The sequence below is a fragment of the Oculina patagonica genome, chromosome 13 (genome assembly GCF_052425735.1).
Source record: "Oculina patagonica isolate OP01 chromosome 13, crgOcupat, whole genome shotgun sequence".
Taxonomy (NCBI): domain Eukaryota; kingdom Metazoa; phylum Cnidaria; class Anthozoa; order Scleractinia; family Oculinidae; genus Oculina; species Oculina patagonica.
The window spans coordinates 13,744,255-13,764,065 of NC_135770.1; the positions used below are offsets into that span (position 1 = coordinate 13,744,255).

At 37.4% G+C, this 19,811-nt stretch overlaps 3 protein-coding genes across 3 annotated transcripts; 1 reads left to right on the forward strand and 2 right to left on the reverse strand.

The window, feature by feature from the left end:
• Nucleotides 1–830: 830 nt before the first annotated feature.
• LOC144637214 (centrosomal protein CCDC61-like) lies at nt 831–12,722 on the reverse strand. The gene is made up of 17 exons (XM_078496342.1): nt 12,359–12,722; nt 11,668–11,750; nt 10,909–11,081; nt 10,269–10,374; nt 10,144–10,190; nt 9,874–10,009; nt 9,158–9,238; nt 6,660–6,742; nt 6,220–6,356; nt 5,942–5,972; nt 3,960–4,010; nt 2,931–3,049; nt 2,515–2,644; nt 1,719–1,800; nt 1,533–1,567; nt 1,279–1,355; nt 831–1,199 (listed from the first exon to the last, which is right to left on the reverse strand). Exons 1-17 carry the CDS (start codon nt 12,534–12,536, stop codon nt 1,102–1,104), a joined length of 1,647 nt encoding a protein of 548 aa, XP_078352468.1. The 5' UTR covers nt 12,537–12,722; the 3' UTR covers nt 831–1,101.
• Nucleotides 12,723–12,739: 17 nt separating this feature from the next.
• Nucleotides 12,740–15,497, forward strand: LOC144637217 (cytochrome c oxidase assembly factor 6 homolog). Its single transcript, XM_078496344.1, has 2 exons — nt 12,740–12,977; nt 14,415–15,497. The coding sequence occupies exons 1-2, from the start codon at nt 12,834–12,836 to the stop codon at nt 14,517–14,519; spliced, it is 249 nt and encodes an 82-aa protein (XP_078352470.1). The 5' UTR covers nt 12,740–12,833; the 3' UTR covers nt 14,520–15,497.
• Nucleotides 15,392–17,262, reverse strand: LOC144637215 (kelch-like protein 5). Its single transcript, XM_078496343.1, has one exon. The coding sequence runs from the start codon at nt 17,070–17,072 to the stop codon at nt 15,534–15,536; it is 1,539 nt and encodes a 512-aa protein (XP_078352469.1). The 5' UTR covers nt 17,073–17,262; the 3' UTR covers nt 15,392–15,533.
• Between the last annotated feature and the right edge of the window lie 2,549 nt (nt 17,263–19,811).

The following is a 19,811-nucleotide window of genomic DNA, read 5'->3' on the forward strand; positions in this document are numbered from 1 at the left end:
AATGAATGAGGATCATTCAAACCTATGCCTAATTAATGTATCAGTCAATTCCAAGCGAGATCATCCCCCCTCCATGGGCATTTGACCGCTACTGAGGCCTAGTCACGATTAAAAGATTACCCTTTGGCTCTGCTACCATTTTCGAGCTACCGTGAACGGCTAACTTTTTTCCGCGTTTTTTCGCGTGTTAAACGTTTCAGTTTGACTAAACAAACCGTCCCGTTTTTCAACTGAACCAGAATAACGTTTGGAACGTGAACATGTCAAGTTTGACAGCTCCGTCTGTGTGTTTCTGCACATGAAGCACGGGTTTTGAAAACTTTTACGTCGACTTTTTATATTTCTTCAAATTGAATGTTTTAACGACAGCAAAAGGCGGCAATACATTTCTGTTAAATGCTGGGATAGCCATATTCTATGGCTTATTTTTTATTATGAATATTTTGCGTTAACTCGTTTACTTGTAAAGCGCGACAGTTTGTCTAAACAAAAAACGCGGAAAAAAGTTAGCTGTTCACGGTGGTTCGAAAATGATAGGTTTTTAATGCATTAATTTAAGGCCTTACTGTGCTAGGATATAGAGCGATTTTACTTCAACCGTGAAATAGTTTCTACTCAAATAGACACTATTAAACACTAATTTCATTGTTTTCTTTTGTTTAGTTTTGACTATTTAGCACTAATTGATAGATTTTGTTTCACGGTTGAAGTAAAATCGCTCTATTTTGTAATATTTTTTTTTTTTTTTTTTTTTTTTTTTTTTTTATACAGTCCTATGTTCGTCAGCTACTATCTAGTCCCTGATGGTCGGAATCCACAACTCGGCTTAATAACGTCGACTACAAATCATTTATTTACATTTTAAATACAATAACCTAAAATACAGCATAATACTTTAAGTACGGGTAAAATGATATATGTACAGTAAAAATCAGTGGTTTGAATCATCTCCTACATTGCTAGTGCACAATAACGCATTTTGCTACATGTTGGTTACCTAGGTAACAAGTTATTATTTACAATATATTTGTAATATAGGTGATAAATGACTTGACACTTATTTACAAGGATTACGAAGGCAGGCTACGAAGTTCTAAGCCATCATGGCATATTTTCTTTCATAAACTTTTGCAGTGCGTTTAATCGCGCATCAATTTCCATCATCTCTGCTGACCGATTTAGGGACTCGTTTCCAATGTCTTGAAGAAAAGAAACACACATGTTAGAACCAATTTATAATGACTGCAATTCAAGTTACAAAGAACAAACTAAGCCAACCTCGTAAAGGCGTGACGTGGCGGCGCTTTTCAGAGCCCCTAGAGTGTGTTCGGCTATTCTCTGGCGTACTTGAATAGCTAGAAACCATGTTAAGAAACAACCTGGGAAATTACCAATAAAGCACCAGCAGATTATTGATTTGAAACAAGCTTCCCCGCACACGCGGGGACTTGCTTCTTTATTAACAGTAGATAACCTAAGAAAGGAATGGATCCAATACCAGTTACTTAAAACTGATCCAAGGTAAAGGATACGGTACAGTGGCTACCTTCACCGCCGAGCCTCGCTCCTAAAACAAAACAAAATAAATGATAATAAGCATTACACTACAAACTACATTATGTATCGCTTCTTTTTCTCTAACACCCATGATCAGAAGCCGGTGTCTACAAATTAAGGACAAAAGGAGTACAGACCAGAGTGAAGAAAGTAAACCATACCATGTCCGAATCTCCAGGACTGCCGTACCACGAGCTTTTCTTGGAATTAGTCTTTTTCTTCCCAGCTGAGCCGTTAATGGGCCTAGGGTGATGCAAGAAGAGAGTTTGTAAAATGACAAATTATATTTGATTCATTTAACCTGAGTATCAGGCCCATTCACATTATTTGGCCCTGTCAGCTTTAAGTAAAAATCAGGGCTGGTTGAAGTTCTTAGCACAACATAAGATGTTGTAACATGTTGAGATAAGCTGCCACGAACATCACCCGGCTGCCTGTCTCGGTGACAAGATAGAAGGTTCCTGCTCCTCCATGAAACTCTTAATTCCTGTTATAGTAGAAATTCGTCCGAATAAAGGATACACCACTAGACACGATTAGTGGCATCGGCAGCCCGCAAAGTACAGATCACTTCGTAAACTGTCTTTCCGGTAAAATATTTACAGTCGCCGTGTTTTACCCGTTGTTTAACTTTATTCAACTTTTTTTTTTCCTCAAACCTTTTTATAGAACTTTTTAAAAAAAATTGCCTTAATGAGAAGCATGTTGTATCGAAACATGCTGTCGTTTCTTGGTTCTTTTTCACAAGGAATTAAGTGTGAGCGTCGTTCCTAATAAGTGACGTTAATCGTGTCCACCAATAAAGGGACAGAAAGGTAACACGTGTTTTTTTTTTGTCAAGACGACTGTCCACTAGGTGGTTTCAATGATGTCAGATTATCATTCATCTCCCCACTTATTAATTGTCGTTCTAACTACTTGATACATTGGTGACGGCTAAACTGATGAAATGCTGACCTGGTTTTCACCCGTCGTGGTTGCGCATGTCCTTCTATGTCATCAGACAAGTAGTTCCTATCCACAGAGGACTGAGACGAGCGTCTTGTGCCCAGGCTTCCATTGGACGAAGTTCTTCTTAATCTACCACCTGCATGAGAATAAAGGTTTAGTTTTCCACTTTCCACGAATTTTACGTTTTCCTGAGTTTAACTTGTCACTCGCTTTTTTTGTGAATTTATTTTAGGAACATTATGTACCATTACGGTGCACAATTTTCTGGCAACAAGGTTCATAAAAGCTTTGACACTGAGGTAGTCCCTGTGAGCTATTTAACCACATATGTACTTTGTGAAAACAGCAAGACTGCAATTTTCTACATAAAATAATGGATGTACATGAGAACGAGAAATAGATAGAAACCTAAGCGAACATACCTGACCACATGCTAGGGTTCTTTCCTCCTGAACCAGGGCCTTTACGAGATAAACGATCTACTGACAGGGACCTTGAACGAGCTCGTGTCCCAGAGCCATTGGAATGTGATCTTTTTCGCCTAATAATGAACGACCAAACCCCAAGTTAGCTTTAGTTTGAAAGCAAGAGCATACTGATTTAATGATCGGTACCAACTTAACCTACAAATGACAATAATACTTTATTCAAATACAAACATACAAGACTAACAAGTCTTAGCCATGATGCATTTTGCAAATCTTCCCACGGCATTTTTTGCACTCCCACTTTTACTCACTACACGGACTAAGAAAAAAAGAGGAGCTGCTTGTAGTCTCGCTATGTTTCGTTTAATGACTTTGAGCTTTAATATGGTTACAACGCTGGTAACCCAAAGCGTTTTGTCTTAAACTATACATATTACAAATTCTACATTTTCAGACCAAAAAAACAGACTTTAAATCAACTGATTTTTCTGCCTTGTAATATTTTTGAAAGAGAAACTACAAACACACGAAGCGGCTGCCATAGCAAACAAAACTTTAGAAAAATTCCAAGCCAAAAGAACAATTCTTTTGTCCTCTTAAGCGGTTAATTAAATGTTAAGGTTTTACTGTAGTTGTTTTTTCTTGCTTTTTCTTCTAATAAGATCACTCTTTTATCTTGTCTTTATCGATTTCTCTGTATGTAGTTTTGTTTGGTTTCAACCAGGACAAAACACATTGCAAGTAGTGTAAGTGTTTGCTATTTAAGTGGTGCAGTGTCGTATTGTAAGTAGTGCAAGTATGGTAACTAGTCAAGAGTATTATTCTGTAAGTGTTTTAAGTATTCGTATTATAAGTCCTGCAAGCGCTCAACTGTGAGACGCGTAAGTGTACTGTAATGTTAGTACATGTAATCGGCATTGTCAGTAGTCTTTTTTTGCGTTACCGTATTAAAAAAATTAACAAAAAAGGTATATCTCTTCCCTTTTACTTTCAATGATCAAAAAAAGTATGAAGTCAACTCACCCTCTGGCTGCATCAGTCTCCTTCTGTTTTCTTTGCTTTTCTTTAACATATCTTTTCAGTCATTAAGAAATAGGTTTTATTAACTCCACACGTGTAACAATACTTATTATAAATGCTCCATTTTAGGTATCAATTAATGACTGCTGCTCTAGTAACTTACAGTTAACTCTCTCTTAACGGACACCCCCATAAGACGGGCATCTGGTGATGGCCCCTGCCGTTTTTCAGTCATTTTACTGTAACTTAACCCCCTATAAGACGGACACCTCTCTAAGACGGACAACGGACACTTCGGAACCGTCAAAAGACACTTGAGAAGTGTTTTCTTTAGTGAATTATACTTCAAAACTTTGTATCGACATAAAGCGAAGTTTCAGCGCCTTCAGGATACTAAACTTATTCACCAAAAACAATCTGTTACAACGGATTACTTCTCTGCTAAGTATTTGTGCACCAAAGAGGTTGTCTTCTACATACAGTATTACAGTTTGTAGAAGCTCTTAACTTTTGCTTCAACAAGCGAATACCGTCAGTTAGTCTTGTTCTAGTTTGCTAAGTGTACATTAAAGTTTTTAGACTAGCGCCTTTAACGTTTGCTTGAACATGCGAATTCGTATTAAGTATAGACATGTTACGGTTTACAACATGTATGTACTGCTCACTATCGATTGTAATGAACAAAGGGGCGAGCGAGACAATTTTCACATATTATTTTTGTCTCAGTTTGTGGGTTTTGCTAAAGTTAGCGACTTGAAACAGACGTGTATTCACTGAGCATAGCCGTTCAACTTCATCTCTGTATAAGGCGGACACCTCTCTGAGACGGACAGTTGGGGCAGGTCCCGGCGGTGTCTGTCTTAGAGAGAGTTGATTGTATTCAATGGACAAGCACGTCCAAACTGTGAAATTCTTTCGCATGTTAAAAGAAGCATCAATACTTTTTTGTTAGTTCATTAAACGACGTTGTTGAATTTAGTTTTTTGCTGTATATATTTTTAACGCCCTCATGCCAGACTTGTGACATGTTTACATCTCACTTTGCCAATGCATAATGTTATCATTTGTCTGATTTGTGGAACTCGCTCTAGGCATAAGGCATATAAAATCTGTATAAGGTTCTTTGAAGATCTTCCGAAACCTGCCCGAAATAATTTCCTTGAGAAATAAATCCATCATTTTGTAGAGCAACATGTTATAAAAACAACTGTTTAAAAACAAACCTAAAATGCGTGTAAGATGGCCTGCCAGTGGCTACTGCATGATGGTATGGAAAATATTTCCATAAAAAGATAAATTTTGAAACAGCACAATCTTCTGTTATCGTAAACTAGTTGTATAGGTGTTTTGTACCTTCTCCCAGAACACTGAAAGCCTTCGAATAAGAAATAAGCTCCAGATTTCAAGGGCGAGAAAAGTAATATCCTTAGCATTTTCTCTATTTCCTTAGCTTTCCAAGGGTCAAACTGAGTTGTCGAGACACTATCGGCCACAACTCGTCTATGACAATTGTCCTTTTTGCAATAAATTTGAGTTCTGCCTGTAAGCGACAAGCCCTTCAAGCCCAAATGTCTCACTGTCGTCCGCAACCGGGTGGAAGGAGCATATTATTGGTATTTTGAATTGTTTCAAGCCACCTTCACTCTCGATCCGCGGCAAATCTAGTGATCTATCGTTATCAGTGTATGTTTGTCCATGGTCTCTCCGTGTCTGGGCCAGGGATTCCCTTGAATCTCTTCCTAAGTGTACCGGCCATACAATTGTACAACATCTTAACGACACCTTACTGAAATGCGCGGAAAAAGCATCACGATCGGAGCACCCGCAGCAAGTGTCGATGTTTCCCATCTTGTGGGATGCGATATTCTAATCGTCCTTGCTGGTTTTGGATGTACAAAGCCTAGAAGACATAACTACCCTGAAGTTTGCCAGTTTTGTACAAGGTTTATCACAGTAGTATCAGTAATCTGGTGGCAAAAGGATACGCTGTAGGGTCAAACCGTGGAAGTCTACCGGCTGAAAAGATATATGAACAGGATTAGAAACAGGTTCAAAATGATAAAAATACTGAATGTTACCTTTGATTCGGTGCAGTGTACTCTGCAGAAACGGGAGTTTTATATAACACATGATGGTGTCAATTACTGTCTTTAATGCTCAAATTAAATTTGGTTAATTAGGCTTTGGTATTCTAGATTACGTGTATTATTGTTCTGCCTAAGAGTTACTTAACAGTCGTAAAATGGCAACTCGCAGAACTCACCCGCTGGTGAAGGCGTTCTGCTGCGCATGCCTGAAGACTGCTTGGAAGGTGGTCTTCTTTCTTGGGAAATGGAGCGCCGAGGAGCCCGGCCTCTTCTAGCAGCTGAACCACTACTTTGGGCTGGTGAGGGCTTAGGTCTAAATGAGAAAAACATTCATTCTTTATCCAGCCTGGCTTGAGCTTCACTTTTTAGCCCACTACACTGTAGCAAGTATTTGCTACTAGGATTCCTTTTTCACTAGCAAAAAAAGCTAAGACACTACCAACGCAAAAAATTATTTTTAATTATAGGTCCTTTATTACTAAATTGGTATTTGCTGTGTTGTGCATATCAAGTAAATTTTGGAGTTAGTTGTACTTAAGATTGACCTGCCTGGACGTGGCTCATTTCCTGGCTAGTATAAGTAAAGTAGAACCTCAGAGAGAAATAGAACACTTACCCTCGTTTTAATAGTGCAAGTTCATTTGTTAAGCTTCTACATCTCGCTCTCAAATTTCGCTCATTTGCACGGATTTCTTCTAGCTACAAGAGAAGTTAAACATAGATGATAACAACATCTCATGTTTCAATCAATAGAATGCTAACCTTTTTCCTGTTGATGACTTTTTAATCTCCAGCTGTTGATTAGATTAATAATCACTTTGGGACTAAGATGATAGCTTAAAAACGTTCTAAACTTGTATTTTTCTTTGACAAATGTTATTTAATTTGTTTCCTTTTTACTGACTTGCCAAGATAAGCCTCTGCTACCTGCACGCCAATCATGTCTGAAGTGGAGTAAAGAATTATTGATCATCTCTTTACAACCGCTACAGATTTCTTCTGATGCTGGTTTAGTTATGGTCGAAATAATAATGCAAGCAACTTCAAGAAAAACTTAAGGCTGGTAGAAAATAAGGATAAAATAATATAATAAACAACTGCAAAAATTTTGCTGGTTGGTCGCACATGCCATATAGCATCACAGGGCATACTTAAGCAGTTATTGCATACTAATAATGCAGCAAAGTCATGCTGTTCAACCCATGATGAAAAATCAGGTATTCCTTTATGGATTCTGCTCACAATTATAATATGAGTGTTATAAGAAAAGCATTAATAAACCTGTGAGACAGAATTTTAGATGTTTTTCAAAATGGGTGACAGATTTTCACTTAATGTTACATAAATGCTTATTTACAACTTCAAGATGGCTAGTTTCCAGGTCCTCTTCGAGAATTTGGTCCATGTGCTTTCTCTAATATTCTTGTAGCTTAAGGTGATTCCCTAGTATTGCATTGCGCATCCTTACTGCGCAGAATTTTACGCGTAATTGCGCGTGCACATAAACAAAATGGCGGGTTTTTTTCTATACGACTAAGCTCGCACGAGAGAGAAATCATCGTTTTCTCGTAAACGAGTTTGGTGACCTATCATTTTTTTCTCTTAGTTCAAAAGAAGCGATTCTTTCTATAAAATGAATACAGATCAATTTCTAAGGCAGAATAATACATTATCACCGAAAACGTGTACTTTGCCAGTACTCGCAAAGGAAATATAAGGAATTATATGGTAAATACAAGCTCTTCCTGCTCCTAAACGAATACGGTGACCCCCCTTTTTTATTTCAAAATTTAACTTCCCTTAAGGTCGCGGGGTACACCTACAGCATGAATAAATTCATGAAGCGAAATTTTGCTTGACCTGCATCTTTTAAAACGCTTATTTCTCGGCTGTTATGGGTGCGATTAAGCTCAAATTTTACAGAGACATAAAGAAATGATAAAAGATTATGTATGTCATCTTTTATTTGGTAGATTGCACTTAACGGCGATGTTATAGCCTTGTTAGTGCCAAATTGGGAAGAACATGATTTTGTGGCAGAGTTTGCGGAATGAGTAGGAGACAGCACACTGTGATCTTGTCAAAAACTGATCAAGCAATATCTCTAGAGTGTCATAACAGAAGCGGATTTTTTAATTTAAAATCTGCCAGCAAGTTATGGCGGTTTACATGCGCAAATTTTAATTTAATGCCTTCTTCATCTTTCTAAAAGCGCTCTTTTAAAATTCCGCTTCTGTTGTGACACACTACAGTGTTCATAGTTTACCTATCTGCAGTGGCAAGTAATGAAGTTCTGTATCCGCGTTGTATTCTCTGCCACAAAATTGTCGGAAAAGTCCAAACTTTGAGATTTCCGAAGGTGTCCCGACCAAAACACGATCAATTTTCAAATGTAGAGATGTAATTATGGTAATTATATTCCACGCTTTTATGGTTTAAACAATGCATTTTTAAAAACGACACGATTGTTTATGCCAAATATTATTGTGATCACTGTGCAGAAATATTCAAATTTGTATGAAAATAAGCTCATAGACTTCCTACAACCTAAATAAACGTATAAAGCTGAGTGTTGTTTTATATTGGTCAACACATCAAAGAAACAGGGTTTTTTTTAAATCACTTGCACGCACTCATATTTTTATCCAGTCATGAATATCTCGTAAAGTTGTCGATGTCAGTCGTTGCACTGCGCGCATACGCTTTAAATATATGCATAATGATGAGCTTAGGGTGTCCCCCGTGACCTTAAGGTAAACAACCAACTGGCAAAGTTTGGTTGGAAATCTATGAGTAGTTCTATTTCAAGGAAATTACCTTAATATTTCTTTTCTGGAAGCATAATAGCTCTAAAACCATTATACATGTACTGTAACAAGCATCCCTTAACAGGTGTATGTTCTCATTTAAAGATTGCTACCTTACAGTAATAAATTGAACGTAGAAGACCTGAAATTTAGCTATACATGTATATGATCAGTTTCCATCCCCATATGTCAGTCACAACAAGTCTGTCAGTCAAGCATACAAGTCATTTAATATGAAGTTGTGTATTTCACAAGTGTAAAGTATCAAGCACATTGCCACGGCTGCCATGTGTCACTACCAACTTACCTCTTCAATTAGATTCCTATGTTCTTCATTTTTCTTGTTGATCGTTCTTTGATATTTGTTTTTCTCCTTCATAAGCTCACTCTAAATAATGAAAGGAGATCAATATGCAGTTAAATAATTTTAAATTATTTTGCAGTTTAATTGTTACAAATTGAAAACTGTACAAAAAACAAAAGGTATATGGTGTCAAAAAAAGTAAGCAAATACATAGCATTCAAAGGAGTGTTGAACTGCTTAAAATAATAAAAATATACAAAGAAAAGATGTCATTAATGACATTGATGACATTAAAGGCAAAGCACTCAAAATGGCAAGATTGCTCACACTGTAAAAAACATTGCATGATTGGCATTCAAACTTCAAAGCTTAATAGAATGACAAAATGACTGATTACATTTTTGCAAACACCTTGGACATTTAGCCTGCAGCCATGAATGACCCATGGAGGTGGGTTTAAAATGAACAGGACAAAAATGTTTTCTTGGAAAAACATTTTCTAAGTTAGCAAGGCAATCCCACTTAAATATTTGATATCATGTTTATTCTAATGATGTGCCCTCTTTGTGAAAAGTATGCAGAATTTTACGAACATTTTTTTAACCATCTGAAAGTAACTAACAGGTACCCAATTTAAATAACTGATTCCCAAACATAACCCTTTCTGGCATGCAAAATGGATAGGAAATGCTGCCTTTACTTTTGGAACTGCATCTTACCTCAAGATTCTGTACTACTTTTTTTAACACTCTGATTTCTTTGGCTGTGTTTGCTTTAGAAGTATGTTTAACTTCTCGCTGGAATGTTTCAAACTTCTTTTCTATTTCCACCTTTTCCTTGGCCAACTTGTCATTCCTAAATGAGCAAAAAATAATGGAAATTTTCAGTCAAATTTATAAAGCCTAGAGATGACAGCTTAAATCTTAAAAAAATGAGAAATGCTTAATGTTACTAAGGATTTAAAATACCAATACTAATATATGACTTACTCCTTTTGAAGATGAGCTAATGCAGCAGTTCTTGAGCCTTTCACGAGCTGCAAAAGACGTGTTAGTTAAAACAAAGTGTTAACCTAGCTGAGCAGCTAAGTGATGTTCAACTTTTTGAACTTTACCTGTTCTTGAAGACGTTGATTTTCTTCTCTTAGTTTTCTTATTGTCTCTTGTAACTGCACTGGATCTGGTTTGCCCACATATGGCAAAGGAAGTGGGTAGTGTATCCTAATGCATAATAAGACAAAACTCAATTCAGTACAGGTTCACACACATTCCCTGAGGAGTGGTGGGAGAGAAGAGGAGAAAGCAGACAGAGCTCAATATGTTAAGGAATGTAAACCACCTCATATTCCCCCTTGATAATCAAACTTAAGAGAGGTGAAAGTGTAAGAATTAAGAAAAGTCCCTTTCTACGTTCAGTTGACACTGTTTAGCAGATATTTATAGCAACAACATTTTCCTGAGAATGATAAATAGGGAAACAGTAAACAAATAAAAAAAAATTATTAGTATGATTAATCAAGCCCTGAATATCTGTACTTCTACTGAACTGTTTTCTTATTCATGTAATAGCATCCTGTACTATAATTCACACAACCTTGACTTACACTGTCTTACTCTTAGCACCTTTTCCTTTACATGTTTTTCATGTATTTTTAATCTTGACATGATGGTAGTATCTTTGTCAAGCATGGAATTATGTAGATGTAACATGTATAGGTCGCTTTTTACTCAATGTATAAGCAAAACAACCCTAACCTGTCAAACTCCACAGTGTATGTCATGATAAGGTATCTCTTGGAATGAAGTTGTGATCTTGTTTTTGCACCTGGGACGTGTTGTGTTCCAAAACCAGTTCTGTGATGTTGTTGATTGCGCAGTGATTCAAGGTCACCATACGTCAAAAGGTCCACTGATACTGAGTTACTACTCTGTGAAAATTTATAATCCTCAATTAAAGGTAAATCATTGCAGCTACAAGGGAGAAGTTCATCTAACTATTATCATGATGTCAATTTTATTCCCCTTCAAACAATTAATCATGTAAAATCATACTTTTAAAACAACCACTTTAAAGTTCTTACACCTTCTTTCTTTTGGCCTAAGGAAAGGTCAAAGAAGAAAATTAGATTATAATGGTCCTTTGAATGGTGGTTAGATTGATGAGCCACCAAATTACATCAGACACTTTTTTTAAGTTTAGGAAAAAGATGTTTGATCTTTAATGATGAAATGCAAACTATGTGCTGCCAACTCTCAGTTTTTTCTAGATGCGTTTTCCATGACATAGCTCCTTTAAAAAGTTTAATCCAACAGTTCTGCTACTAGACATTACACCAATTTAACACTTCTGTGACCATGTGTTAGGTTATTAGAATAGTTATAGAATCATTCAGTCATAACTGCCAAGGTGCATATTTCCAGATGATACTTACACCAAAGGTACTTCAACATAACCTGCATGGAATGTAGTCTAGAAGGTCATGATGCAGTATTTAGTGTAGAAACAATACTTGCCTTTGAAAGTGCACTTTCAAGCATATTGACAAACACTGTAAATTGTTTAAAATTCCCAGTTTTGTGGGTTAAGTCTTCAATATCTGAAAATTAATCAGATAACCTTCTTGTTATTAGGACCTACTATGACAGGCAACTGTCGCACCATGCAGTGCTCAAAAACAAGAGCTAGCTCTTATACACTCTTTTTATAAGAACTTTTTTAAATGAACGGTCGGAGGCTGAGTTATTTTGCCATTTGTTTTCTTGTTGAGTGCATACAGTACCTGCCAACTTTCCCGGTTTTCCTGGGAGTCTCCAAGTTTTTTCATAAAATCTTCCGGTGAAATCTCAGGTGATTTTCGGAGAGTATTCAGACATTCTTGAAAATGACATTCTTACATGATGTCTCCAGATTTTTGTACTCTGGAGGTTGGCAGGTATGCTCATGGGCAGTATAAATGGTGAAGGTCAAATTGGTTTTCAGGTTACGGTAGGTCTGTTTCCAACCTAGGTTTATCTATTTCGACCTGAAGATAACACTCTTTTAATCACTGAAAACCATTTGAATCTATCTATTGGGATTTCTTTTTGATGAATTCCAATTGTTTTATGTCATTGATTCATTGTAAGAGTGCAGTGTTATCTTCTGGTTGAAACAGGTTTAGCCAATATGGAAAAGAAATTAACCCACGTTTCACTCTTAACTTACATCTGGCATCAAACTGTCCTCTCCACTGATCAGATGTAAGCCTGTCTTCGACTTCAAGGACGAATATTTCTTTGTCGCTGTCAATCATGATGGTGATAACATACTCTATACCACGAAACACATGCCTAGAACTGACCACGGAAGAGTCCACTCCTTCGGATCTCACGCTAGAATTCATCTCCAACTGTATTCAACTTGGCTTAACTGTACCACCTCTGGCAAATACCAGTTAGTATACTACTTACACTTCCTTTGAAATTACGAAGCAATGTATCATTTTGTGAAGAAGGATCCTCTTGCTTCTCAAAGTTTGTATTTAGCGGGAGAACGATTTAACGGCCATTACGATCCCACAAACCGTTGCGGTGCGGAACTGAGGAGCAGGGGTGGCTACAAAGTAAAATGGCGGCGTGACTGGAGTCATCGAATTACTGTAATTATTTATTATCATTTCCCGGGTTTATTTGAGTCAACGATGCCAGCTCCAACGGGAGAAGAGAGAAAAAAATGTCACGCAGCAAGAGATAAGTACTTTGCTTGTCTGTCCTCGAATGAAAACGATGAATCAGCGTGCAGTAAGGAAAAGGATCAGTATACTGCTGTTTGCCCTGCAGCATGGGTAAGCTTTATAAGCCATGGTATAGTGACATTTGTATTGTAATCTCTTATGATGCTATACGCTGCCTCTGCTTGGCTTACTATTAGTATCTCTTTAGTTGCTTTGTCCACTTTGAGATGCTTGGCTGTTTGATTTGCTTACATTCAGTTTGACCCTTGTTGGTCTTGTTGAGGGGTTTGAAAGGGGGTTAGGAAGTTACATAACTCCTCAATGGATGACATTTTTTTAGAATCAATAGCTCTGAATAGTGTGTTTTTCATTGTTTTTAATATCAGTCACTTCAATATTTTTGATTTTAATTTAATTTAAAAGACTTGGAAAAATAAATGACTCATATCAGTGACTGACTGTCCAACAAAAACTGTTTCAAATCGGGGTCTTGGCTTTCCATGAAATCCATGCATGGAATTAGCCAATGTTCTTGTTTAATTAATTAGTTTCATTATTCATGCATTATATGTTACCATCCTTAGAGGGGAGAGGGACAGGAGGATGAAACTTCCTCCTCCCTACTATTTGAGCCAATTTTTCCCTCCCCTACATTTTTCTTGCCTCGATTTCTCCCTGCTCCCTACTTTTTTGGACCATTTCTCCCTCTTATTCTGTTTCTCTCCCCTTCTTTACTCCAACAATGTGACTCCATACACCAGTATAAACAACACAGCTGCAAACACCCAGTCCTTTATTTTGCTTCAATGACTGGCTAGTGCTCAAAATTTCAGCTCTTTAAATTCACTTGCAACATCAATCAATGAGCATTCTATTCCAGGAGAACAAGTTGAAAGTAAAGCAAAGGAGGCAATGGATGTCATTAAAAAATACTTATTGCACCTTTAAAGATGATTTCCAGTCCGTACTGCGCAGACTCGGGGTTTGTTTTCGTTTTCGTTTTGAATTCGTTGAAACGTTACACTTCAGTGACAGCATACATGAAGTTTTTTAGTCCGCCATTACAGTTCGTTTCGTTCAAGAATTTCCAATGAGCTGAAACGTCAGTTTGAAATAGCGTCAAGGTTCTTCTACTCGTTATTATTGTTTTGCAAGGATTTCTGGCGTTAATAATGAAGAAAAAGGTAAGTTTGTCATGGAATTTTTAGTTTTGCTTGTAAACATTCCTCGGCGTGTGAGGCTCACATAAACATTGCAGCCGAGATTGCGCAGTACGGACTGGAATTCATCTTTAATGTACCCCTAACAGCTTCTTGTTGATAATCAACAGTGTTCCACTTGTCCATCTGCCAGTAAAGTACAACATTTACAACTTCTTTAGAAACCAGTTACTTTAATTGACTGACTGACTGACTGACTGACTGACTGACTGACTGACTGACTGACTGACTGACTGACTATTTGACTGACAGACTGATTCTGAACATGGTCCCCTATCCATCAAAAACTCATAACTTAATCAAGGTTGTAATCGCTTGCTATTTCTAGGTATCTTATTTTGCCAAGAAAAGGGTTTTTGACGAATACAAGAGGAAACTGAATGAGGAAGGATTCATTCCAGCAGATGAACTGTCATCAAAGAACAAGCAATAACAGCAGAAGAAAATGGAATTGGTGCTTATTAAGCTTGAAGCAGTTTTCGTTCTTGTCAAATGTTATTTGCAAGACTTCCAATAGCTACATGAAGACAGATAGTTTTATGATTTGCTGGCAATATAAAGCAATGCACAAAATGATTGTGTGTGCCATTAATAATTTTATGGTAAAAATCATATTTCAGTGTACCACTACAATACTACATGTATATCTATTAAAATCTAACATTAAATACTGAGCCTTCTATGTAAAGCAGGCACATACCGGTAATAATAGAATGTAAGTTTATGTTTGTGTTATTCGTTATAAGTGTGATCACATGTACATTGAAGAGACATGCAGGAAACATTTTTGACAGATTTTATTGTGAGCGTTATTGCTTTGAAGGAAGGAGAACACATACTAATTGTGTCCATATTACAATGCAGTAAGCCTTGCTTGTTTCTTACGTCTCTTACCATCCAAGGGCCTCTTAGTTTAGACTGTTCACCTCCCTCTATTTTTCTTATATTTTTCTTTGATCATTAATAAAAAACAAATGAGCAAACTGGATATGAGCTTAAAAGCTGAAGCACAGTGGGAGGGGGAAAGGAGAAAAGTAGAGGGGCTGTAATCATCATTGTAAAAGTGATTCCCTGTGTTTTCAGAAATAGAAAATTCCTATTGGCTGGAAGGCAACAAATTACCATCACCTTGACAACAGTCATTTAGGGATGCAAAATTGTGCATTGCAGTTAGCAGCAGTTGTTATCACTGTACACAGGTACTTTTATATCACTTCTTTCTATTTTTTTTGTTTATTATTATTATTACATAAACAAAAATACAAAAAAATAAAACAATGCACCAGTTTTATTTTACTGGTTTGGCCTTTACTAAAAAGGTGTGATTGTAAGGGAGTAATTTGCTGGTATCATAAATGTCTAAAAAAAGAACACCCTCTGGTTCAATTATTTAAGCACAGACAAAAAGGTATGATGAGGAAAAAAGTCAGTATTGTAACTTGGCCTATCAGGCAAGTGGGTCAAACATGGTTGGTTGCTGATCAGAGTAAAGAAAGTCTTCAAAGTCACTGTAGTTATCATAACTGTCACTTTCATCATCATCGTCATCATCAGACTCAACATCATCATCATCATCATCATCATCATTATAGTCATCTTCTCTGACATCTTCACCAACTCGACACGAATACTTTTCTGGTACTGGATCTCCAGGAAAAGCATAACTTCTCCATGCAAACTGAAGTCTAGTAATGATGCCTGGTTTACCGCCTTGGTGGGTGACAACGGCACCAGCAACTCCTGCAAGAAATCCAAAACACCCAGCAGGAGTCTCGGAATGGAGTAATCCACCATCACCCCCAAAAGGACCATAGTGTTTAGGTTTGCTGTCATCTTTCTTGTTTGTGTAAAATGTGAGCTGATGTATCATCCAGTTAGAACTTACTTCAACTTTGGTAATCTTCTCATTTTCCTTGAGATGAAATTTGTGATGTTCCTGAGCTGGATCACCAGTACACCCAAATGTCATTGGCCCCCCCTCACTGTAAAACATTTTTAAGCCTCCTAGCACCAATTTTCCATCCCACTGTCTAAACCATAGTTCCATCCCATTAACATAACAGTTGTTCTCTAAATCTTCAAATGTGTCTACATCTGTGTAGTGCAAAGTTTCTGGTATGTGCCCACTATTTGCGAAGGAGTGCCCCCATGTGACAACATATTGGGCAAAATCTCTAGGGACTGCCCACTCTTCAGGAGGGTCAATTTGTTGATCTTCTAAAATTGCCCTTTCTTTCAAGATTTCGAACTCCATTTTAAGTTTCTTAGCTTTTTCCAGTACCTCTTTGCATGTACAGGAGTCAGTTACAAGCCTGTGTGTGGTAACATCCTTGAGATATGCCTCTGACAAAGTTGGAAGTCTTACCAGAGATAACAATTCTGGAAGAAGCTCCCTTCGGTTTTCTAAGTCATGTTCAACGTATTGAAATACTGCTTGTAACACGAACTCTTCTCTCTTTTCTTCACATGGAATCAAATCTTCAACCACTACACAAAGACCCTTGTCTGCAAGAAGATGAACAAGAAGGTTGTAAGGAAGAAGCAGAAATACTTCGTCCTTGGAAACATCCGAGAAATGCAACAAGGCGTGTTGTTTAGCCACATTACTCAGCTCTTGCAGTGAGAATAAATCTGCTAACTGCCAGATGGCCAGGCATGTTTTGTCATCGACAACATCTTTCAAGAAATCTGCACACACATTTTTGACAAATTCAGCACCTAAGTAATTCGATGCCTCGAGCAAAGCTTGCACATTGTCTTTGTTAATGTCGATACTCCCAGAGTACGCAAATTTTATCAATTTGCTGACGGCTTCTTCGTCTAAGCCTTGAATCTCTAACTCGTATTTCCTTCCTTCCTCCCAGTTGTGTCCAAGAAGGGCTTCAAAATACGGAGTGAAGGACGCCAGTACAACACGATGAGCTCGTAGTGTTCGTTCATGGCCGATTTTTAGGCTAACATCACTGTATCTGCCATCTTGATACATAGTTAAAAGTCCCTTGAGAAGATCTGAGCCACGGTTCTTATCATTAGCATGTATGGGTTAAACGACCTTTGTTAAACGGTCTTTCAAGATAGGCACACAGAATTCACCTTCCTTCCTCAGTTTCTTCGCCATTTTGATTTTCGAGCCCCCTGTCACGTGCACCGGTTCGGTCCAGTTTTTTCTCGACTTTTAAACCAACCACAGGTTACCCAGGTTAACATGCGCGTTCCTGACCATTTCCATGGCTCTGTTTTGTTTTTTTACTATACCACAGGGTACCCAAACGCTGTATTAGTTATTCATACCGTAATGATTCGATTTAGCGCCCTCCTTCCAATAAGCGCCCCCTTCCGATGTGATTTTGTAAATAAGCGCCGCTATTCCAATAAGCGCCCCCATTCTAATTAGCGCCGATAGCGCCCCATTCTTATAAGCACCTTATAAGAATGGCACCCCTGCCCTATTCTAACAAGTGCCCCTATTGTGGATAACTGGCCCAACTGAAGTCATTGACGTCAACTAAATAAACTCCTGACCGTTCACCGTACAGTTTATTTATATGAACTTTACGTGTACAGCGCATTTGAACATTACATATGAAAAATGCGCTATATAAATTGATTATCATCATTATATATTTACTTCTAGAATGAACAATTATTTTAAAAGTAACTGAACTTTTAACAATTTCTAACTGTTACAGTTTCTGTTATTGTTAGATACATTTGGTTGTTTCTCAAAAAAAATTAAATAAGCGCTCTGTCCCGAATAAGCGCCCTGTCTCGAATAAGCGCCCTCCCTCGAGGTGCCAAAAGTAAATAAGCGCCCCGAGCGCTAAATCGAATCACTACGGTAATCTTAAAATAAAAATGTTCTTATTAACCTGCGTTCCTGTGGGTTTTTTTTTTACCGGTTTGGGACGATTTGAATCAGAGCGAAGGCGGTTTACGTTGCGATCTAAACGGTAATCGATCTGTCGCAATGTCAATACGACGCGCCTCAAGTTTCAATTATTAACTCAAGTTACTAATTAACCATTAACAGTTAAAAACTAAACCTTATTGAGGCGCGTGGTACGTGGTATTGACATTGCGACAGACCGATTACCGTTTAAAACTCGCAACGTAAACCGCCTTCGTTTAACAAATCGCCCCCAAACCGGTGAAAAAAGACACAGGAACGCAGGTAAATAACTAATACAGCGTTTGGGTCCCCTGTGACTATACCGTATTTACTCGAATAAGCGCCGCATTTGGGAGAAAAAAGTTAATAAGCGCCGCGGTCCCGATGCGGCGCTAATTCGAGGAATTCCATTTAACTAAAAACAGCACTACAAAGCAAGTCTTAAGCAAACTTGGACATTTCTTTCTATCAAAAGCGATGTTTTGCAGTTCAAAGTGACTGTTTTAACGCTCGCCCATTAGTTTTTCTCTCCAACATTCTTACAATACGTAGTTCTGTAAATGTTGCGAAGGTAGCAAACTTTGCCAGGACAGCAAGCGCCACTTTTCTCTTCAGAAAGACGAATACTGACAATCAAAGGACACTATTTTCAATAACTGTAAAATATTATATTCTTTGTGGCGTCCAAATTTTAAATAAGCGCCGCCCTCGAATAAGCGCCGCACTTGAGGTGCGAAAAATTTAATAAGCGCTGCGGCGCTTATTCGAGTAAATACAGTACATGCCCCCTCTCCCTACGTATTCTTATCACTAGACCATTTCTTTCTCGGCGACGAAGGTCGTAACGAGGTACACTCTTTTCTTTTTTATAAAAATATTGTTTTTCGGTCGAGCCTGAATATTCTTATTTTATTGGCGGGCCGGGCTGTCGATTTTAGGCTGAAATATTCTTGCGAATATTCTAAGATTGTAGCGGTGACATTTCCGTTTTAAAATGTATTGGAGTAAAAATTACAGGGTACAACTTCTTGCAGAAATGTTATTAGCATCAAACATACGGCTAGTGCTGCTTTTGATGGGTTTTTTTTTGGGGGGGGGGTAGACAAGATGTATTATGGGAACGGTGAAAACAGCGAATATAGGAACTAAGTCGAGAGAAACTGGATTGTTAATTTTTTTGTTATTTTTTAAACTGTTAACAAAAGTGCTATTTTTTTTATAATTGTAAGATTATTTTACAGCTAAATACTTAAATAAAGTTCATTCATTTAAGAATTTTAACGGTTTAGTTGAAAACACAATTGTATTGTATTTACACATTTTCAACACAAAAAATTATGTTCTTTTCAAAATCTCAGCCTCGGGTTTGTTCTAAAATTATTCTTAACTAAAATTTCGCACATTTCAGCCTCGATATTTTTATGAAATATATTCTTATAAAAAAAAGAAAAAAATTAAGAGTGTATGTCAGTTCTTCAATGATTCCTTTCTTCGCCCGGCCATGTTTAAAAATCCCTGCTCTCAAAGTTTCGTTAACTCATGATCCATAATTTTTTAAAAGGCAAACTACAGTGATCCCGTTAAAAGAAAAAATAATCCCGTTTTGATCTCGTGTTTCGGCTTTGTTGCGTAATCTTATTGCTGCGGCTCCAGAAAGGATATGGTTAATAATGAACCGTACTTTCAAATGTCAGTTAGCCAATCTCCAAGCAAGGCAGCAAAGCCCAAAAGCCGTAACATCGGAGAACCTCAACTGAACAATATATGCAAATAGTCTGCAATTTTTTTGAGGTCGATATCTAACATACCAGAGGGTATATATGAAACTGTTATTAC